General features: G+C 45.2%; 2 protein-coding genes across 2 annotated transcripts in view; one reads left to right on the forward strand and one right to left on the reverse strand.

Annotated features, from left to right (window-relative positions):
* Positions 1-8,324: 8,324 nt before the first annotated feature.
* Positions 8,325-24,217, reverse strand: part of LOC147905894 (signal peptide peptidase) — a 65,692-nt gene continuing 49,799 nt past the window's right edge. The window contains exon 12 of the mRNA XM_087382198.1: positions 8,325-8,646. The gene's annotated coding sequence lies outside the window, so the exon portion shown is untranslated. The remainder of the gene's footprint in view (positions 8,647-24,217) is intronic.
* On the forward strand, positions 18,835-23,990 carry LOC147905895 (uncharacterized). Its single transcript, XM_087379747.1, has 2 exons — positions 18,835-19,709; positions 23,861-23,990. Exons 1-2 carry the CDS (start codon positions 18,844-18,846, stop codon positions 23,988-23,990), a joined length of 996 nt encoding a protein of 331 aa, XP_087235873.1. The 5' UTR covers positions 18,835-18,843.

A 24,217-nucleotide genomic window follows, 5' to 3' on the forward strand; every position in this document is an offset into this window, starting at 1 on the left:
CTCTCTCTCTCCTTCTTCCGTTCTTGCTTCCGTTGAGAGCACTCTCACAAGGACTATGGATACTATGAAAGAGAAATATGCTCCATCGTCTCGATGCAGGGGAAAGCACTTAGGAGGGCCTTCAAAAACATACATGGCACCAACGTTGGAATATCCATGTGGGGTGCATGATGAATTGTATGCCATTCATCTTGTCTTGTAATAATAATAATAGAAGCAAACCACTGCGCTGGTGGCAGTTATATTCCTAGCGTGCAACCAACCACCGTGCTAGCGACCAACCACCGCGTTGGTGGTAGTTAAGTTAATATCCTCGTAATAATAGAAGCAAACCACCGCGTTGGTGCCAATTAATACCCTAGTCCACAACCAACCTCCGAGTTGCAACAAACCAGTGCTATTATACTAGAAGCTATTATACTAGAACAAATTGCATTGATGCAAAGTGTTATCCTAAAACAAATACATTGCCCAAGTAAGATCTAGAGAAAATTAATAATTCAATAGATTACATATGGATTACATCTCAAAGACTCCTTTCCTTCAAGGGTTGTTTCCATATTGCTTTGAGCAGGTTGCCTTTTTTAGCTCCCTGATTGCAGGCTTGGCCCTCCTTGCTCCTTTCCTGAAGGGGGTGGTTCCTTCCTTCAGGGGCCCAGCCCCTCCCTTCATGTTGCTTCCTATTTCCGTGCTTTCAGCTTCCTGGGTGCAGGCTTTGCCCTTCTTGCTCCTTTCCTGAAGGGGGCTGGCTCCTCCCTTCAAGCTCCTTTTTCTCGTAGGTAGGCTCGGACTTGGCCTTCTTCAATTCAAGCTCCCTATCTTTTGTATCTTTTACCCAAATGGCAAATTGAGTTGTAGCACCTACTCTCTCATCATAGATAGCTATAGCAGGCAGGCACATTTGATCTATCCATGACCTAGGCAATGGAAATTGACATTCTATACATAGAGATCTTGCATGCACAAAAACCCCAAAGCAAAAAACATGCATAGGATGGTAGCATGCAGGCCCAGATCATGAAGTCATCTATGATGGGGGTATGATAGACCATGCATTTTGGACCCTACTGCATAGCAAGATAGGCATCTGATTTAACTATTGTGGTCGTCATTACAATAGTCTTCCTCTGTACATGATGAAATTGCTTCTTGATTGCTTCCTCCCTCATTCTAAGGCTGCGGATGTTCTCCTTCATCTCCTCCACTCTTTGCTCACTACACGCAACAACTTCATCTGATACACTTAGCATCTCTTGAAGCTGCGTACATTGCTCAAAAACATCAACATGGGCCATTTCCAAGACTTCCACTAGCTTTTGAAAGCCACTGCAAGCTCGTGCACAACCCTATCGTAATCTTGTTGCAGGGTCTTGTAGCTTACTCTTTGAGCTTCCATCAATGTTTCTAGATAACAACCCCCACTGTGGCTACTGCAACTTGCTCCATCGTGGCTGCTCTCTGCATCCTTCCTAGCCTTAAATCTCTTTCGCAGCTCCTGCATCACCGCTTTGGTTTCTACATTCTCCCTTTTTCGTTTATTGCGTTCTTCATGTTGCAGAACCATTTGTAAAGAGCCTCCTTTTTGGCTCTCTCATCTTCAAGCTCCTTTTTTTCATTGCTAGCTGCTTGTCCGCAATGTCTGCATCACTTCTAACATGTTCAAGCCTATATTGGAGCTCCTTGATGTGCTTCTTTACTTCTCCTCTTCTATGCCTTTCCATGTCGATCATTTTTGCAACGGCCTTAGCTTACTCTCTTACCTGAAAGACCCTCGCTTTTGCCTCCTCTACCTTGGCTTCTGCACCCTCCCTAAAAACTTTCTCAAGTTGCATTGCCTTTGCTACATTGGTGGCTTTCTCTTGTAAAAAAGTCACCTTTTGAGACATCTTCTTATCGTATTGCTCAAAAATCCCTTTGAGGGCAGATGTCATCAGGTGCATTGCAACTCCATCGGACTGAGATGACAATTTGGATTTTCCATCCACGCAATTCTTCAGGTTGGTTATCACACTCTTGGAGATCACCCTTGAGAAAGAGACATCATGTCCTTTCAGTTGCTCTACTGTTGCTTGAACCTGCTAGAACTTCACAGTTCCTCTCATATCAGGAAAGAAGTGCATTGTCTTCTTTAGCACATCTTGGAGGTCTGTTGGCAAGCTAGAAAGCTTGACTCCACCATCTTTACTAATCTGATCGTTGGGGTATACATCTAGAATATCATGTCTCTTCCACTGCTTCTCAAAGAAGTATGCTTGCAAATTGCCTCCAGGAATGCCTACTGCATTTTCAATCATGCTTTCAGTGATGGCAATCTTCTGACCTTAACAAACTATTTGTCCCTCCTTCAAGTTCACCTCCTGTACCAACCTAGTGAAGTTGCTGAGAGCATCCAAATTGGGATTTTGAAGAGCGAGTGAGGAGCTCCCAGATGTCACAATTTCAAGATTAGGGGAGGAGAGGCTCTCACACTGTGCTGCAGAGGGGAGAAAAGATTGTGTGAGGAGCTCCCAAACTGTGCAGAGGGGGAGGAAAGATCGTGTGAGGAGCTTTCAAACTGTGCAGACACATTTTGGAGCTCGGTGTGTCCAAGGGAATCCATTAGGAAAGGTGATAGAAGTTGTAGTAAGAGTGCAAGGGAGAAAGAAACGGTTGAGAGCGATAGAAGATGAAACAGTAAAGGAAATGAAATAGTGGAGGATTTAGTTTGCAGTCCGGAGTGCAAGGGAGAAAGAAACGGTTGAGAGGGATAGAAGATGAAACAATGAAGGGAAGGGAATTGTGGAGGCTTAAGTTTGTAGCCTGACTACAAGGAATTGTCAAGGTGAGAGCCACCGCGATGTTTGGCTCAAATTTTTATTAGTTCAAGGCGGTAGTACTACCTTTTGGTAATGAGTAATTAGAGGTGATCAGGCTTCATGATTTATGCCTATGGTAATTACTCCCATTCCTTCAAATAAACATGTCTTACCTTTCGAATTGTCCTTTAAAACTTGTCTTTTTGTTTCGTATAACATTATCTCTCAATGTGCCCTTCACGACCACAGTAATGACACTCGCGACTAGCTGATCTTTTGTTTGATGGCCGCTTTTTATGTTTAGCTATGTATGAAGTGTCTCCAAAATTTTGTAGTAGATCATCGCGCCTTTCTTCACTGAGAAGAAGACCCACACAATCAAGGTAATCAACATCTTCATCCAATCATAATACCTAAGCCGTTTCATTGTACTTGCGTAAACTAGTTATAGGACTAGCTACCTTAGAGGAGATAATCCACAAAGCCAATATAAAGCCCTGCCAAAAAATTCCCAATTAGTTCTCGAATGGTGTCAGACCCTATGGAACCTATCATCAGCATTCATGTCACACATACCAACACCTGTTCCATTCTTTGATAGAGGGCATATTCACTCTTGTTGAGTCACTTAGCAATTTGGGTTCCTGATTCAGGACAGTTGCACCAATGAAAATTAATAAACATTCTAGTAAAGCCTCTAAATGAATCGTTAAGTACATCTAAAAGAAAAGCAAAAAGGTGAAAACTAGTCTACTATTATAGTGAATGCAAGTATAAGTTTCTTAAGTGAAATACTATACAAGAGGTGGTCATACTTAAAGATTAATAAGCAAGAATTCTTCTCGAAAGAATAATTAAAGAGCCAAGAATTTAAGAGCCTAAATGATATTAGTTAAATGAAAAATCAAGAAAATGGATTAGAAGACTAACGTCCTAAGAAGGTTTTTTTATAAAAAGAATAAAGAAAAAGGCTTTAAAGAGTCCATCTTGTCATCCTTAAGTATGGCAACCACAAGAAACCAATTGTTAAAAGATTATGGAGATGCTACCCTGACCGGTGACACTATGCATAATGCAGCTAGGCATTATGCCCCAAGAAGACACACAAGAACCTTCCAAGGCACAAGGGATTGAGTTCTTATTTCCCATCCCCATGATCTCTACTATCAACCACAAAACCTATCCAAAATTGGATAGATCCATAAGAACCACCTAAGTGGAGTGAATATCTCATAGCACATGATGACATTTCATTAACCTTGATGCCACCAAGTCCAGAGGTCCACAAAGGGCTACCGTCCATGGGTTTCGGTGAAGACAAGGCAGACACGAAGAATCAACACGGAGTTTTGAGTTCCACAGGCACGGCCTGCTCTTCACTGAAATGAGTGCCAATGCTTGCAAGCTCATGCTCAGACATGAGCTAAAAAGATCTACTCATTCTCTCACCTTGCATGCAAAATCCAAATCTTCAAGGGGATAGCTCTATCGACTATCATAAAGACCCCTTTTTTGGGCACATGTCCAATATCCCCATTATAGAGCTCATTAATGAAAAGGTCCATGTACTGGTTCCTTTATCTTGCGTATCACAGACCCAATCGGATCTCAAGTCTTATACTAAAGAACCATGCAAAGTACCCACACTATATTTGCCTTATAAGTCAAAATTCATCAATAAGCTACTATAAGCGTAGGAGTTTGTCTTGACGGTCTCACATGGGATAATTACACTAATCCATGGTTGAAGCTTGAGTATCTATGTCCATCTAAAAGGATACACCAAGGTGTTTACATTAGGGACAAAAGTCTAAAGTGGTCTTTCGATGGCCTAAAGCATGGATGAATCCAAATGTATAAAGATCCATAGGTAGACTCATCCCTTACTAATCATCCTTTAGTTAACCTCATCCCTTATCCTCATCGATAGTTGGAATACCATACTATTGAGAACATAGGAATTATCATCATCCCTTATCATCATGATGGGTATCGTCCACCTGTCTTCCACTACTCCCTTCACTATCCAAGGACACCATCATGCTAGCGTACTGAAGTACAAAGTATTATAGGTAAGGTCATCCACTACATTTAATATAGATGAGGTGGTCCAAGGGATCCCTTGGGAGCATTCATAGTTTTAATCCATATAAATTACCTAACATGTGGTAGAATAAACTGCAGTTATAACTATGCGCCCTAGGTAAGGCCCACAAGTTACCAATTATCGTAGTAATGTACCATGTATTGTATAAATCAAAGTAATGGAAGGCTGACCACACTCTTTTCCATGTTTTTCTTTCTATGATTTCCCACTTTCATGATCCAATATGATTTCCTACTATCATGGTCCATCAGTATGTTGACAAGCCTGAACCACACAAGGGTCCCCAAAGGGATGTGTGTGTGTGTGTGTGTGTGTGTGTAAAGTACACACACTTATATGCCTAGTAAGGCATTTACAAGGATATTTAATAATCGGTGTCACTACTGATAGTATCAATTTAGTTGAATTGGCTCCCAAGCATTGATGACACCTACTCTTGGCAATGATTATGTCCATATGTCTAAGGCTACAACTGGCTTGCAATGGCATAAGGATTATAGTGAATTCATGTTGTAATGCATGAAGAATGCGACGAAAATAATAGCGTATCCATTATGCATTCATGCAAGATAAATGAGACCTTAGATAAAGCAACTTGTTGAATGACAACTTGATGATAAATAGCTCCTTCCATAACTATGTTAATCCTATTATTCTAATTACATATACTTAGTTCGTGAGGTTGGTCATGTGTTGTGATACTCACTAGTGATGTTGAGTCGTTTGAAATGTACTATGGGATTTTGGATCATGGGGGTGTTGTTTGAGAGGTGTTTAGCCTCACCCCTCGTGAGAACACGTGGCGATGAAGACCCCTATACTTGGTCCATTGTATGCTAATGTGTACCCCCTTTGCTCCAACAAAAGCCAAAGATAACAATCTTCTTGGATCCAAAGGTTAGTGTTGTAGAAGTTTCATAGTAACTTGGAAGCCAAGCCTTTGGCACTAAGTGTGTTGCTTCATACACTTGTTGTAGAAGTTTCATAATAACTTGGAAGCCAAGCCTTTGGCACTAAGTGTGTTGCTTCATACACTTGTTATTCTCTTCGACAGGCTTTTGTAACCTCATGCACACTAATTTTTTGACACATTGTTGTGAGCAATTACAACCCTAAGATTTCTATTGGAATTGTCACCTCCAAAAATTTGCTCAAGGTTTCAACACCCAAAAACATGTCTTAAGCCATCAATACCATTCAAAGAAACACATAGAGAGCATATAGTTCCATTGTGTTACGATTGTGGTCATAGCTTTAATTGAAACTTTGGATTCAATGACACGTACGTAGGTTTTTCGTTCAAAATACTTTTTGCGACACCCAAAGTGCTTGTGTCACAAATGTATTCCATCAACCAATGGCAAAGCTAATCCAACATCCCACAAGTCATCACATCAAGAGCTACCATTGCAATTTGAAGAGTCATTGGATCCCACAAGTCATCACATCAAGAGCTTCCATTGCAATTTGAAGAGTCGATCCATGCCACAAAAAGATGTGTTCAACTCACAACCAATCACATCCAACAAGTGCATCGTGAATTGCACACCTTGTTCAACCAGTCCGATAATCGCACGACCCACAAATTAATTTGCCGAGGGGACAACCACCACCATGAGCAACTAAGCTCTAGAGCAACTTTGATACCAATTGTTGGATCAAATGGGATACAAGGGTAAAGCACTCATAGAACCACCACAATGCAAAGGGACCCACACCCTTCCCCATGAACAAGCCCAGAGCATTCCAAAGTCCTCAAGGGGCATTGCTCTAATGCCTACACACACCGTCTTGCATACCACTCATTTTATACTCTAACACACCCCATTACAACAATGTATATGAGACAACTAATCCCCCTATATTGCCACATGCCAAAATCTTTCGAGTAGTATATTTTAGACGGTCCAGCGTCGACAATGGGTACATTGCCACTATGATAACAACATAGAGCCACTGCCAACTTTTGTATCACTCATGCAGTATGTATAGTGCGATACGTCATCATCACGAGGGGGGGGGAGGGGGGGGGGGGCCAACACCTCTTCCATCAACTTCTACACTAAAAGTTCTAGCGAGCTCTCATGATTAAATATACCCATTTAAAAAAAAGTGTTCAAAAGAAAGAGAGCTACAATACATAGTATAAAGAAATCAATGAACAAATAGAAGCAAACGTTATGATAGTTAGTTTGTAGTGTTTCGTCTTGAAGATCATAAATATTGACTCTTATCACGTCATAGATGAACTGGGCAATCACTTGATAAATAGTCATATGACTAGTAACATTGCTTCCTATACAATGATGTGCACGTATGATTACAATTTAGGATTCCATAAGAGTTAGTGCACTTTTTCAAATTTTCATAAAAATTCTTTAAAGTAGATTAAATAGATTTGTGAAGTCAACAAAAGTCGCCTCTTTAATCATTGAAAAACTTCATAACATATTTGTGGAAAGCTATATCAAAAGTGAATTATGAGTAATGTTGGAGGTACAATGCAAATCAATACACTGAACTTCAAGAAAGCTAATCACTCAGAAGTGATACTTGAGCCTGTCATCACATTCCACGAGTCCCAGCAATTACCAAAGCAATATTTAAACCGCATTAATAACCCCCTCCCCCCCAAGAAAAAGAGAACCAAAAAATAAATATGCACAACAAAACACAGAATGCAAAATATATGATTGTTTTGGATTGTTGGGGGAAGTCAGAGAGAAATGATAATGATGATGATGATGATAAGAAGCTTTAACACAAGCCAGGGCCTCTCCCAACAGCAGCAAGGGGAGAAAAAAAGAGAATGAGAGAATGGAGAAGAGAGAGAGAGAGAGAGAGAGAGAGAGAGAGAGAGAGGTGACAAATAAAATGAGTTCAATTCATGCATACTCACACATATCTTGTGTCACACAGCCCCTAGGTACAGCTTGGTCCAAAGTTTTAGAGAACCCTTTGGAAAGCACTACATAGATATATATAAAACCAGGAATCTTAGAACTGGGCTACAAGGAAAAAGTATAGGGGAAGAGGGCCCAAAGGAAATAAGGATGAAAAGATTGTGAGATGAAGATCAGGCCTGATGCTTGCTGAAATAGTCACGAACCAAAAGAAGAGAAGGTTTGAAAACAACGGTGCAGAAAAATAAATTTATTGAGTTGAACCAGTCAAAGTACCCAATGACAAGCCTTGTTATGTAGTGAATGTTCAAAAGAAGACTCGATTCCATAAACTCAGAAATATGGTACAAAATTGGCCTCCTCAACTACAAGTAGTCAGTATTTTGAAATTCAAGAATGAAGACCAACACTCTGGCTGCATGTTCGTATTGGTACCGCCGCAATAAATGCATACACGATATCCTCATGTCATCGTACTTTAATCGGAAAATATATAATCAGCATTGCAAAGAACCAGAATAACAATGACTTATCAAAAGATAAGGAATAAGATTTGAAACTTTGAGCGCACATGGACAAAGACATGCACTTCAGCCTTGACATGTGACTCAGCGAAGGTAACCACTGTTCAAGTTTTAAAAATGAGATTCTTGATTTAAGGGGGATCTTACATGCAGCCACTGCTTCTTTTCATCTTCCCCACTGACATCATAAGTTATTTGTTCGCTCCAGGTATGAGAACTGAACTGACATTCTGCCTACCGATCTGGAATAAGATGACAAAACTGAAAGAATAATGCCACGTGAAAATTCCAATGGCAATGGTGAACTCTCCATCATCCTGAAAATGGTCAGTCAGATGAAATGCTGAGGACTTCACAGAAATGCTTGAAACCTGAGTAAAGTATCATAACAGCACACAACAGATCCACATATAGTAACAAACTAACTGTGTAAATTGCTCATAGTGGTATAAACTTCCAATGCACAATCAGAAGGGGGACAAGATGGAAGATCAAACTACTTTAACATGCCTCCCAATATAATGCCCATTTGATCCATGTGCCTTCCTTTGCATAGCAAGGCAACAAAAAAGGTTGGCCCGTTGACATTTACAGCAGCTAGCTTCACAGATTTCGTCAATGCAACAACAAAGAAGCCTTGAATAGTGACAGATCGACAGGAGAACACATTTTCCTTGCAGTGAAAAGGCTCTATTTCTCATTAGAAAAAGGTTCTATTTATCTTTCTTATTAGAAAAGTAATACGATGCCAAAAGAAAATAGTATGGTAAAACAAACATGCTAGCTACAGGAAGAGCAACGTGAAAGGTATCACACAAAATAATGCTATGTGCACTGCCCGTACAACAAAAAATTTAGCTCGGTCAGTCAATTGCTGAGCCTGATGGTCTCTGTAAGGTGCCCTATGAGAATGTAAACTTTACTGCCAAGCTGATCTCTTCAATTGGGAGTTCTTGCCCATTAGACCACAAACATGGCTTCAATATGTGCCTTGCTGCAAGGCTACCTACATCTCCCAACTCTTTTCTTTCTACCTCAGGAAACCAGGCAGATGCCATCAGAGGAATCGGCTAAGCCACTTTACACAAACCTCTAGGCGTAACTGCTTCATGAGGAATCACGTCCATGAGCAACCATTCCACTACTCCCACTGATGGAGGCCGTATTTTAAAAGCCAATGCTATACACACCTCCTGATGGCAATGCTAGCAATACGCATACCCATTGTGACCATCCTTTATCCAATGAGAGGACCCGATCATCTCTCCATGCATAATTCAAACCCCAGACGACGACCTTCCCATGGATCTGACAGCGGTCATCCCAAATCAATATAGATGTAATATACTCGTGTCATTTGCCAATCACAGCCCCACCCTGAGGTTGAAAACTAAGCTACCCTGATGCTGGCACTCGTAGCGTTAATCAATTCCCTAGCCTAGTATCCCTTCAAGGGATGTAAACATATGAGCCAGCTGACCCACTGTAGCAACTAATGATATCGGTCTATCATCCCAGTTTTGGCCAGCTGAAATATCACTTGCCCAGCTACAGCTGATACTGCTGTATTCCAAGAACCCACGTGGACAAACCCATCTGCCCAGCCACTGGGCCAACAGTAAAGGGATAGAAGACAGGAAAAAGACAAAGTTCGACATATACAAAGCTCCATATAACAGTCTGTCTTCAAAAAGGCATGTCCCCACGGGATCTAAATCTGCAAAGCTATGGCACAACAGCTGCTTCAACTCTGCTTCCTAGGGGGGAGAAGACCTTGTATGCAAAGCTTGAAACGATACTGAATTTCAAACATTCATGTGTAAAGTCAATACTTGCAAAGTGGAAGTTGGTGATATCACAATCCCCATGTCTCTAGTGCGCTCCAGACTCAAGAGTGAGGCGCAAGATCCCAACCACATAACATTGAGACTTGAGACTGTACACTATGTGATTTGCAAGAGGTGGAGACCGAAATTCGTGTGTTGATGAGATGCCCTAACGACTACCATATGCGAGGCCGATACTTAGTCCTGAAATGCCAAATTTTTGACCACATGAACTCATGTTAATGCTGCCCTCCTTGTGTAAAATATTACATAGACATAGGCCACACGAAACATTGACCCCTAACAGCAGACACTTCACAGGACCAAAAAGACAGCCCATTTGTCGGAGATCCTAGACTCAAAGGAGGCTTTGAGTTGTCGCCCGATCCGAGGAAGCCTCATAGCAGCATCATGGCACAACCCCATCTCAAGAAGCCCACATACCAATCAAACAGTAGACCTTCAACACATTTCAGGGACAACAAGATATTCATTGAAAACCCAACAGAGCCTACACAGTGCTCAGTTCACTGAGCTTGAAACTCAACCATACATCTTCAATGTACCTTGATTTTTAACTTCAATTTTCTTTCAATACATAAATGTGTGCTCGATACCTCTACCTCCCCTAATGATCATATGATGTAATATTGGATACTCCCTCCATCCCCCCCCCCCCCTCTCTCTATCTCTCTCCCCCCCCCCTCCCCCAGACTCTCTACGGACTCTACATCGATGAGAGCAGTGTTGACACAGCATGGTATGCACGGATATCCACATGGCCCCTTTTCGTACAGCATGGATGCACCACCCAAGATGATCCCACGAGATGAGATCAACCGTATCATACTGTTGGACCTCCTCCAACTCCATACATCTAGGGCTTGGGGGGGAGAGGAGTTCCCCACCAAGATCCAATTCCACCATGACCACTTCTTGAAGGTCTCAAAGCATGGTCTCGATACCTCAACGACAGGAGAGTCTCACATGCACCGAGGATTGCCATCCGGTAGTTGTGAGTCTCATCATATCAGCGGTAGGGAGAGTTGCAGGCATACCCAGAGAGCAGAAGATCTGCAGACTATGCCGAATGGGGGAGATCGAGACAGAGGAGCACTTTTATGTGTCTGCCCAGTCTACTATGAAATCCGAGGGCAATATCACTGCCTCTTTCAGGAGGGGCATGGCTTTGGTCCGCTTACACGGTTCATCCATTTTACTAACCACGTTTGTGTTGGGCTCTATCTAATTGAGATGCGACGACAGAGAGGTATATTGATGCAACAGAACAGAGAGCAACAGGGGGCGATGCATTAAGGGAGATTTGGGGTCTCAAAAGGGCCTCATAAGGAAATAGATTAAGTAATTAGAAATGAACCTACTATGGTAACCCATTGGCTAAGGGACCCGTAGCATTGACTCAACTGACATGGGTACCTTTATTTTGAAATTGGGCAACCTTGGCCTTTGGATGAAGGTGATGGTGCATAGATCAAAGGTCTAGGATGACTTTAGTGGATGGTGGATGCACTTTGGTGGGCTCCAAAAGGCGAAACTTGACTTTGGGGAGGCCTCATTAAGAGGGGAAAGGTGGGTTTTAATATGGGCCCTTGATTCAAGTCCAAGATCAATGGATGAGATAGAGGGACCTAATGGAGGGTGGGGATTCAAGCGCATTTTGTAGGGCTAGGATTGAAGCGCATTTTGGATGGCTTAGATTGCTCACTTTCAAAATAAAGGGCCCGGATTCTCAAGCGCCTTTTCCCCTCATCTCATCCCTTGATCTACTTCCAAATCTAGACCCAGATTGAAGCACCATTTGCACTCATCTCCTCCCTTGGATCTACTAGTAAATCTATGGCTCATATTGAAGCGCATTTTCCTCTCATCTTGTCCATTAGATCTTTGTGTTGATCAAGGGTGGAGCTTTCATTCTTCTATCCTTTGATGGTATCCCTTAGATCTACCCCTTGATCTAATGGCTAGGAGTGCTTTACCTCAAATTTGAATGTATCCCTTGGATTGAAGATTAGATCAAAGGCTGGGAGTGAAGATCATAGGTCCAAACTCTTGGTTAGAGGTCTCCACACAATTAAATGCTTTTGTCAACTTCAACATGGCATTGCCCCACACCTTAGAGCACTCTCATTGATACATCTCAAATTGCTCTCTAATCCCTTGAAATTAGGAAACAGTAATTAGGGGCCCTTTTGGACCCCAAATCTCCCCTAATGCCACAGGTCCCCGAGATCGACAGAGCATAGACACGTGTTGCAGATTTCTATGCATCTGAGTTAGCTACCGAGGAAGCTGAGGGAGAGGAGCTTGATGAAATAAAAGCATCATGGGTTAGCAGTGACAGTCTCCGCCACGATGTTGCATACGAGAGACACACACTCCACATGCTACACGGAGAGTGACCAGAGCATGCACGAACGAGGTTCGGCCTATTTCAACCCTCCTCAGAGGAGACCGCAGAGACGAGGCGTCACTCTTGACGTAGTCCATCGGATACAGAGATCGAGGAGACCACGCCCTCCACCGCATCGAGAGATAGCTCAACAGACGCAAATACGAGAGCTACTCACATCCCATCAAAGAGCCACCAAGGTACCTCGATATATGGAGCATGGCCGTGCGTTAGCTTTGAGCACCTGATACTCTTCCATTGTTTTGCTACTCTGCTATTTTGCTTACTAGTTTAGCACTTTAGCTTTCAGCAAGGGCCTTAGTAAGCCCTTTCCTTCAGTCCATAGCGGCTTGTACGAGTTACCTTTTGGTTTTGTACTTTGTCTCATAGGCCCACAAAGCCTCCTGCAGACGTTAATACCTCTCTCTCTCTCTCTCTCTCTCTCTCTCTCTCTCTCTCTCTCTGTGGCGTCATCCTTGGGCAGAGGTACTGTGGCAGAAACGGTGTTTAATTCTAGATCAACAATGCAAAGCCTATCCGATGGGCAAAATAATTTGCAAGCATCTCAACCTAGGTGGTATTTACTGGCGTTCAAAGTGGCACACCCATCCCATAAGTTCTTGTTTACATAACACAATTGGGAGCATGTTTTTTATGGTTATGCATAACACTAGTGGAAAAACGGTGCATAATGCATGATCGGCATGCAAAGCATATCCAATGGGAACAATACTTTGAATACAACTCAAACTAGGTGGTATTGAGTTGCATGCAATGTGGCGTGCCAATCTGATTTGTACTTATTGGAATGACACATCTAGGACATCGTTTTTTCATGCTTGTGCATGACGCTAAGGCAAAAAATGGTGTTTAATGCCTTGTCGACCATGAAAATCATATCCAATGGGCTCAATACTTTGCACAAGCCTTCATCCTAGTGGTATTGACCTACATGCAAAGTGTCACACCCATCCCATAAGTAGCTGTTTGGATAACACACCTGGGAGTATTAATATTTGGTTTCATAGGCCCCCACCCTTACGTTTCACTATATTTGGTTTCTTTTCGATCTCAATAGACCCTTTGGTCTTTCATAGGCATTAATAAACTCTCTCTCTCTCTCTCTCTCTCTCTCTCTCTCTCTCTCTCTCTGTGGCAGGTTTCTGGAGACAACACTCCACACTAGACCACATCTTCACCCTGAGGACTATCAATGAGGAGGTGAGGTCGAGACACCAGAAAGTCTACGCTTGTTTTGTAGACTTTCGGAAGGCCTTCGACACTGTCCCGCGATCCCGCATGATCAGGAGACTACAGGATATGCAGACTCCAAAGGTTCTGATCTGGAGAGTGGTGAGCCTATACGAGTCCGTCAAAGGGAGAGTTCATGCCCCAGGAGGCCTATACAAACTAGGTTGAGAGCACGATTGGGGTAAAGTAGGGATGCCCTCTCTCACCGACTCTCTTCGGGTTCTACATTGATGAGATCACATCTTTCATAGACCGCCTAGGAGGCAAGGGAGCACCACTAGCTGACTTGATGATACAGATTCTACTATACGTGGATGACATAGTCTTCATGTCATCTTCGACAGAGGGACTACAAAGACATCTAGATGCCCTAGAGGTGTTCTGCAGAGAGAGAGCCCTGATGGTTAACCTTGGGAAGACCAAGGTCATGATCTTCAACACCTCTTACACAGTGCTTCACCGATAGTCTTACATACCAGAGTCAACTAGTGGACATTGTGCAATCCTACACATACTTGGGTGCAATTTTCGCAGGGCAAGTTTTCACGATGACCCACGTAGTCAAAGCATGACTCACACGAGGGTACGGTGCTTTGGCCCGCCTAGAGCGACAGTGCTTCCAAGCGCACTTCCAAGATCCACCTCGACAAAGTTTGGAACCTACCTCGCAAAAGACTTTCGAGACTGGCACTAGAGTCTTCCATATGACTAGTAGAGAGTGGGGTCGGTACAGCATGGTATGCACACATCACCGCATGGTTTGCCAGTCACAGCATTCAAATGGTGGGCTGACTTCCCCCGTTTCAGTATTATGCACCGCCCGAAGTGATCCCAGCATCATACGGTTAGATCTCCTTGAGCTCCACACATCTCGCACTTGGGAGGGAGACCAAGAGTTCCCCACCAAGACCCAGCTCTACTATGACCATTTCCTGAGAGTATTACAGGATGGGCTCATCATTAGACCTCAGTATCTCGAGAACAGAGAAGTCTCACACGCGCTGAGGATTGCCATCGGACAGATGCAGGTCTCGCCCCATCAACTGAGAATCGAGGTAGGGAGAGCTGCAGGCATACCCAGAGAGCAGCGGACTTGCAGGTTTTGCATTATGGGGGCGGTTGAGACAGAGGAGCATTTTCTATGTGTCTGCCCAGCCTACTATGAGATCTGAGGGCACTACCATTGCCTTTTTCGAGAGGGGTACGGCTTTGGCCCACTCTCACGACTGATCCACTTCCAGGATTTCTAACTCAGGCTCCAGGGCACTCTAGGGTAGAGGAGGAGGAGCTAGCCAACATGAGAGATGTATGGATTGGTGGAGAGAGCCGACACAGCACTGCTGGCACTGCTGGACGAGAGACACAGAGACCGTACATGACACGATAGGCGACCACAGCACACACGATCGAGGTTCGACCCATTTTAGCTCTCCTCAGGGGAGGTCGACCGGGGCGAGGCGTCACCCTTGATATAGCCTATCGGATCCAAAGATCGAGGAGACCACGCCCTCCATCACCATGCAAGACAGCCCGACAGATGCAGTTACATGAGCTCTTTGCATCTCATCAAAGAGCCACCATGGAGTCTGGATACGTGGAGCTAGTTCATGCACTTGAGACTCTAGCTCTGAGTTTCATGCCACCCTCATGCTATTTTGCTCCTTTTTTGCTATTTTAAACTAGTATAGCATTTTAGTACTCAGCAAGGGCCTTAGTGAGCCCTTTGCCCTGGTCCACAGTGGTCTGTATGAGTTACTTGATTTCGTACTTTGTCCCATAGGCTCACGAGGCCTCCTGCAGACGTTAATCTCTCTCTCTCTCAGCTCTGCTCAGCTGCCCTCAAGCCTGCTGCTAGCCTTAGGCTAGTACTGGGTATCCCTACAGTCCATTGGCCCCACTCGAGGCTCCAACAAGCCCTCATGGCCTAACTCCACAGCTCCGCATCAGCTACAGGCGACCTGCAATACACCAAGATCAAGAAAGGCCCGCAATCAAGGGGAAAATGGAAGGGATCCTGTGCAAGAATGTAAGATCAATATTTCTCTACAAGCTCTTCAACTCTATTTTGCACTATGCCTGCACGAGGGTGTGTGGAGGACATTTGGGGAAAACAAGCCTTGGAATCTGCTCTGACAGCCCTCTCGAATGGGACAGCCCACAAAGGTACCACTGAAGTGCTCACATGCCTCAACAAAATATGTCTCGTGCTAATTGAAAAAATAGACAGCCTAGAGGCCACAAATGTGGCCTTATTGGCTGAAAAATCCCATGTTGACAAGACCCTTGCTGAGTTTAAAAAACAGGGAGGGAAAATACAAGAAGAATGGAGGAAAGAAAAGGCCAAGAAAGAGGACTGGGAACAAGGAAAAACAGAATGGATTAATGAGAAGGTAAAGCTCCAAGATAAGATGCATTCACTGGGTGTTGAACCACAGCAAATGAAGGATATGCAAATGCCTTCAGAGGGGAGTTGTAAAGCCATGGAAATACTCAGAACAGAGAATGCAGCTCTCAAAAAAGAGAGGGCCGCGATGCAGGCCACGATGATTGGGAAACATGCTGAGATCACACAACAACTCAATAAAGGGAAAGAAGAAATGCTTGAATGGATAGCAGTGGTTAAAAAGGGATCAGTTGCACCCAAGAAGCAGTTTATCTATGAGACTCTAGAGGAAGAGAAAAGGAGATCCAGCAAGGTCTTGAATGTGCTTGTAAGGGGCTTGACGGTGGGAGATACCCCAATGGCAGATGCCCAAGTTTTGTTCACTAAAATGGGGGTTAATCTCACATGCGAGACAGCTTGGAGAGTAGGTAAAGCTGAAACACCAATGAGACCCTTAGTACTGAAATTCCGGAATGCCATGGATAGGTCCACCATTATGAGCATGAGAGCAGCATTGAAAGGGACCAGAATATATTTGGATGATGATCTAACCCTCCTACAGCAGGAGCACAAAAGGGAGGGAATGGTACGGGTAATGACAGCAAGGGAGGCAGGAAAATGGGCTGTATATAGAGATGGTAAAGTCATTATCCGCGAGAGACCAGCCAGGGAAGAGAAGGAAGATGGGTAGTTATGATGGTGTCGGACCAATGGGATGAATGCACATAATGAACTCAAGATGGCAGTGTGGAACTGTAATGGCACACTCTGGTCTGACCCACGAGGATTCTCGGAGACATACACTGGGAGAGACATGATCTTTTACACCGAGACACATGAGAGTCCAGAGAGAGGACTGCCCACTGTGGCAGGATATACATGGGAGTCAGCTCACCGGAAGGAAATGAGGGGAGACAATGGAGTGCATGGCTCCGGAGGAGTGGCCATCCTCTTCAGATCACATTTGAGACCCCTCATTTCAGTGGTTCGGAGAGAGGAACACACGCAACATATGTGGGTCCGTGTCCAAATACTTGATGCCCGACCAATCTACATGGCAGTGTGCTACATTCCCCCAGTATGCACACGCAGTCACTACGAAGGGACACAGCCCATATGAGACGATACATGATGATCTCATTGAGTTCTCCAAACTAGGAGACAACCTCCTTCTTGGTGACTTCAATGCACGCACAGGTGACAGGCAAGTGGGCCTACTTGACTTTACATCAGACTCTCTCATAGTACCAGAACTAGACACTGCAGATCTTGGCACAGTGAGACACTCAGCGGATGCATCACACGTGACAGGATACGGCCGGCATCTACTTGACCTGGGGGCTATCCATGACCTAATCATATATAATGGCCTACAGAGATGGCCATTATTTGGTGGGTTCACTTGTTTCCCACATGGCGGAGGTACTAGTACAGTGGATTACATACTCGGTCCCCTATCCTTCACCTCACGCGTACACGACTTTGTTGTGCCCCCTGCCCCACTAGGTGCTGACCACTCATACCTATCCTTCAGTATTTCCACCACTACGCCAGTCACATGGAGAGCCCCCCCCACTCCCACTTGTGTACAGGTCCACTTTGACCGGACCCTTGACCCCATTTACGTGAGCCATTTGGCACAGGAGCTCCCGGGTTTACTACTTGGGGACGAGGTAGACCTCACCCATGCATCAGACACCCTTGCCATAGTGGTCACGGACGCAGCTATCAGATCTTTCCCTATGACTCGGCCTAGGCACGTTTCAGTAGGAAAGATGCCTCAAAACCCCTGGTATGATGATGAGTGCAAAGAGATGAGAGCTCACCTCACACGTGAGTAAGCCCTTGGCCACTTGACACCACCTGAGGCACAAAGGATCTCACAACGGCTGACACGCTACAAGCGGCGGGCTTTCCTCACCCATAGGATGGACGAGGTGATTAGTTCATTCAGAGGAGGGGATCCTACTATTGGATGGGGGCTCCTATCGGAGAGAAAGCCGCCTATCCCCATCACAGACCCAAGTGTTTGGCACACATACGCATGCTCTCTCTATGATGTTCCCATGCAGGCACCACCTGATATGTCCACTATGCCCAGACCCGCCACTTGTCACTTGTTCACTGCACAAAATGTGCGGGCGGCACTCCGTCGGCTACATAACCGGAGAGCACAGGATCATGAGGGGCTACGAACAGAGCATTTCGCACACGAGCACAAGGTTTTGGCCCCGATCCTAGCACAGATGTTCAACCACGCCATATGCCACGGCTTTCCATGCTCCTGGAGCACTACCACCATCGTCCCAATACACAAGGCAGGTGACCCCATGGGCACTAGGAATTACCGCACTATCATGATTGGCCACACTCTAGCCAAGATCTATGGATCTGTAAGAGAGAGAGAGAGAGATCAGCAGTCACACAGAGGCACATGGGCAACGTGCCCTAGGACGGCAGACAGCATTCCACCCTAGACCACATCTTCACACTGAGGGCTATCATTGAGGAGGCGAGGTCGAGGCGTCAGAAAGTCTATGCTTGCTTTGTAGACTTTCGGAAGGCTTTCGATACTGTCCCACGATCTTGCATGATCAGGAGACTCCAAGAGATACAAATCCCATAGGTTCTCATTTGGGGGGTGATGCGCCTATATGAGTTTGTCAGGGGACGAGTTCGCGCCCCAAGAGGCCTATCAGGCTGGGTGGAGAGCACAATTGGGGTGAAACAGGGATGCCCCCTCTCACCGACTCTCTTCAGCCTCTACATTGACGAGATCACATCCTTCATAGACTGCCTGGGAGGCGAGGGGTCACCGCTGGCTGATTTGTTGGTACCGATACTACTATATGCGGATGACATAGTCCTCTTGTCGTCCTCAGCAGAGGGTTTACAGAGACATCTGGAGGCCCTCGAGGAGTTCTGCACACAGAGAGATCTGACAGTTAACCTTGGGAAGACCAACGTTATGATCTTCAACACCTCATACCCAGTGCTCCATCGACATAGCTTCACTTACCGAGGTCAGCCAATAGAGATTGTGCAGTCCTACACATACTTGGGTGCAGTTTTCACTAGGCCAGCTTTCACAATGATCCATGCAGCGCGAGCACGCCTCACACGAGAATATGGTACTCTGGCCCGTTTAGAGCGACGGTGTTTCCAGGCGCACTTCCAGGACCCACTGACGAAGTGCTGTCTTTTCGACACCCTAGTGAGACCAACTGCCATGTATGCAGCACCGTTCTGGGGGTGTGATATTTCAGCAGCAGAGTGGAAGAGATTTGAGCGGCTACAGATAATCATGGGATCCAAGATGATTCGTAGTAAGCCCTCAGTCCCCCATCAAATAGTACAGGCAGAGTTTGCTATGACCCCTCTTCAGATCGATGCCACCTTTCAGACAATGAACTTCCTCCATAGAGTATGGGATCTACCTCGTAAAAGGCTACCAAGACTAGAATTGGAATCCTCTATCCGACTGGCAGAGAGTGGGTTTGATACAGCATGGTATGCACACGTCTCTGCTTGGTTCGCCAGTCATGGCATTCAGATGGACAAGCTCCCTCCTTTTCAGTATAGCATGGATGCACCCCCGGAGCTGATTCCGCGAGATGAGATTAACCGCATCATACAGTTAGACCTCCTCCAACTTCACACACTTCGGACTTAGGGCCCCCCAGATTTCCCCACCAAGACCCAACTCTACTATGACCATTTCTTGAGAGTATCGGAGGATGGCCTCATCATAAGACCCCAGTATCTTGAGGACAGAGGAGTCTCACATGCACTGAGGATTGCCATTGGACAGATGCTGGTCTCCTCCCATCAGCTGAGGATTGAGGCAGGGAGAGCTACAGGCAGACCCAGAGAGCAACGGACTTGTATGCTATGCACGATGGGTCAGGTCGAGACCGAGGAGCACTTTCTTTGTATATGTCCCACCTACTACGAGATCCGAGGGCGCTACCATTACCTTTTTCAGGAGGGACACGAGTTTGGCCCACTCTCACAACTGATCCACTTCCAGGACTAGGTCTGTATTGGGCTCTACCTAATGGAGATGTGGAGACACAGAGAGACACTACTGCGACGGATCAGAGAGCAGCAGGATGCGACCACCACGTCACACGACACTGAGGTGGACCGAGCGTAGAGGCAAGTCACCGACTTCTATGCATTTGAGTTAGCTCCAGGGCACTCGGGAGTAGAGGAGGAGGAGCTAGCTGACATGAGAGATAGATGGGTCAGTAGAGGGGGTCGACACCACACCACTATTGGACGAGGGTCACAAGGATCTCACATGCGACAAGAGACCAGAGCACACACGATTGAGGTTAGACCTATTTCAGCTCTTCTCAAAGGCGACCAATAAAGACGTGGCATTGCACTTGACATAACCCATCGGATCTAGAGATCAAGGAGACCATGCCCCCCACCACAGCGCCAGACAGCTCGACAGATGCAGATACGTGAGCTCTTTGTGTCACACCAGAGAGCTATCACGGAGCCTAGATACATGGAGCCAGATCATGTTCTTGGAGCATTAGCCCTGAGCGCCTGACATGCCCCACTCATGTTACATACTATTTGGCTTTTCTGGCCAGACTTGATATGATGTACTACATTAGTATTTCAGTTTATGTGTTTTCTAGTACTCACCGAGGGCCTTAGCGAGCCCTTCACTCCAGCCCACTATGGCTTGTATGAGTTTACTTTGTTTCCGCACTTTTGTCCCATAGGCCCGCGAGGCCTCCCGCGGATGTTAATACATCTCTCTCTCTCTCTCTCTCTCTCTCTCTCTCTCTCTCTCTCTCTCACTCAACCGATAGACCCTTTGGTCTTTCATAGGCATTAATAAACCCCCTCCCTCCCTCACTCCCCTCTCTCTCTCTCTCTCTCTCTCTCTCTCTCTCTCTCTCTCTCTCTCTCTCTCTCTCTCTCATGCAACCCGTAGCCCTCCGTCGCGTCAGCCCGCTCTCCCCGTCGCGCAGCCCCGCCCGCTCTACCCGTTGCTCCCGTCGCCTACCCTTTTAGCCTTCTTCTGGTACTTTAGCAGCTTTAGCTGCAACTAGCAACGTAGCTAGCTAACTAGGTAGCTGCGCTACTAGCAGCCAGCCAACAGCGCCGCCAGCAGTAGTTCCTTCGCTCCTCGTTTGTCACTTGTTCTCTGCCCCCTGCTCACCTCGCAACAAGCTCCTAGGGTCTCTGACCCCGAGTTGTGGGCTAAAGCCCCAACCCAACCCGGGGGTTAGGTTCAGCTAAGGGGTTCTACAGAAATAGCCAATATGGAATGGCCTACCCTCTCCTCCAAATCCCCCTCAACTCCATCAACCTCAACTATCAAGACTCGGTACTCTATAGTTGCAGCCATGACACCCTCTGCGTATGCACCCAATTACCAACAAGAAGGGTCCAAACGATCAATCATTGGGCTACATGAGCAGATTTATTATTTGCAGCAAGTAGTCAAAGAGTTAAGGCTTGAGCTAGTAGAAGTAGAAGCCCGTCTTCAAGTTCTAGAGGGACCTGGCAAGCAAGCAGTAATTGCTGAGGTTTGTCAACTCATGTAAGAACTCTCCTCCTACTCCTCAACTAGTCTCTACAGTGAAAGATATGGTTCATACCGAGGTACAATCAATCGAGAAAGAAGTGATTGAGGAGTTCGACACAAAGGCAAACAAGACTGATATCCAAGAAGAGATCAAACAACACGAAGCCAGACGCGATAATGCATTGAAGATTAGAGTGGGAGGCCTCCCTGAAGAATGGTTCAAAGATGATGACTCTTTTAGGGAGACTTTAGCACATGTCAAAGCAGCCATGCCTAATGATGATGATAATGATGATGATGACGAAGCAACTAATATCCGCCACTCCAGAGGACATTCTATCCTTACACTTTAGTTGCGAGATCTACGGATCAAGCTTCTTCGACAATCTTACCAGTTGAAAGTGACCAAGATATGGATAGCTCAAGAACTTACACGAGCTCAATTGAAGAATAAGGCAACGGAATTAGCTAAAGTCGGGGCTGCTAGGCAAGATGGAAAATGGACAGTTTAATGTGAAGGCATAGCTGTCACCACAATGTAAATATCCTAAGTCAAAGTACAGTTGACCATTTATTTGATCATAATTAAAGAGTTTTATATGTGTTAATTATGGTCAAAGAGTTATTTTAATGGTCAAAGGATTGACTACGGTCAAAGATACTTGACTCTAGTCAAGTAAACCTGACTTCGGTCAAGGAGACTTGGTTTATTACCAAGAGGGTTAACTGCGGTTAACCAGAGAACTACAGAGCTGACTACGGTCAGAAAGTGTTGACTTTGGTCAACAAGACTTGGCATGCGCCAAGAGGGTTAACCCCGGTTAACCAAGATGTGCCAACTTCGGTTGGAGAGACTTGGCTATAATTAAGGCGCCTCGATCCTTGGTCAAAGCTCCTTAATTATAATCAAGAGTGTTGACTCCGGTCAACCAGAGAATAAATATATATTTTTATATTTGTTAGGTGTGCACATGTGTTCAGTGGGGATGCCCACCGTAACTAGAATTAGTCCACAGTGTGTTATTTGCATGCAAAGCGCTAACAATTAATGGGTGCCATGGTGGTGCGCTTTAATTAATTGTTGCAGGTACTAGGAAGAGTTATTTTTCCTAAGCGCTACGGGAGCCTGACAAGCATCTAGGAGGCGGTTCGTGAGACCAAGTGCTTTGAAGACTCCAGAATGGCCCTTAGTGGCATGTAATAGGACTTAGTCTAGATTTTAGACAAGTGGCATGTTGCCAATTTGAAATGAGCTTGAAGCTCTTGTAAGGATTCACGTTTTTGGATTCTGGATGGGCAGCTCTACACTGAACTGTGTATTCGAATTCTCTCTCATGAATAAAAACCTTCGGGGGGGTCCATCCCGACGTTTTGTCCTGGGCCCTAGTGCATCTACAGAGAGAGGGAGTGAGCTGAAAGTATAATTGCTGTTTTTTTATGAGCTGTAATTGCTGTCTTTTATGAGCGAGTCGGTTATATTGGTATCAGAGCGCAGCTTCGTGGTTTTCTAAAGCTACGACGGTCTCAAAATATGCCTGCAGCCAAAGGAAGGATCACAGCTGCACATGCCTTGTGGTGTGTTTGCTTGGAAATTGCTGAAAAGGAGAGGGCGGCCTGAATTTTAAAATTCTCTAGTTATGCAATACTCAGAAGAAGATGACGGCTTGTTGCAGCTGGGATAAGCATGAAATTCAGAATCGCGGCAGAGAAATCAGAAATCGCCCATAGATAATACGTCGCTCTTCTCATACGTTTGAGATTTTGGGGCATTGGTATGCTTGAAGGAATCACCGCCTGAGATACGTCAATTGTATGAGGTGAAAATTTGGGGCAAGAGATTTTAGAAGCGGCGCAATCCAATCGCACAACAAGATTTGCTTGGAGGAATTCATTCCTGATGCTGAGCCGGCTAAGCTAAAACCACTTGAGGGAAGAGAATGAAAAGCGGCGCAATCCAATCGCACGACAAGATGTGCTTGAATGTATATGCCCTGAGCTAAGCCGGCTAGATAAACAGTAAATTTGGGAAAAGTTGAGGCGGATTGCTGTTTTGTGTGCTACGGCCTGTTTAGGCAGGGTTTGTGAATGTCAAAGGTTTGGTACGTAGCTGTTTTAATTCAGAACAGCATAGAAGAAGCGTGAAGCTTGACTACCAAGGATTAAGCGCAGTTAGCTTATCACTCGGGGAGCAAGGAATTAGGCGTATCCTTCATATGGATAGCCTTAAGCAAGAGTAGGCAAAATATGACAGAGATGCGGAAGGAGATGCGTCGAAATGTTTGGTGAACAAGGGGCGTAACACGCGATGCGTGATGATCTACAAAATTCCGTCGCCTGCACACCCGTCTCTAACCTTAGGCTGATGTGGCAGCCCACCTGACGTGGCAGATCTAACACGTGGTGCTGATGTGGCAGGCAAGGCAGCTAGAGCTGACGTGGCACATATGACACGTGGCAGTGCACA

This window comes from Dipteris shenzhenensis, chromosome 1 (assembly GCF_047967505.1).
Source record: "Dipteris shenzhenensis isolate YYH24624 ecotype China chromosome 1, Dip_SZ_1.0, whole genome shotgun sequence".
NCBI lineage: Eukaryota > Viridiplantae > Streptophyta > Polypodiopsida > Gleicheniales > Dipteridaceae > Dipteris > Dipteris shenzhenensis.

What these genes read in the sequence shown, in the direction of transcription:
- LOC147905895 (XM_087379747.1), top strand. Translation starts at nt 18,844, where the DNA reads ATGCGCCTATATGAGTTTGTCAGGGGACGAGTTCGCGCCCCAAGAGGC. An exon ending in AGTGGGTTTGATACAGCATG is followed by an intron (nt 19,710 to 23,860) that starts GTATGCACACGT and finishes TTTGGTACGTAG; the next exon opens with CTGTTTTAATTCAGAACAGC.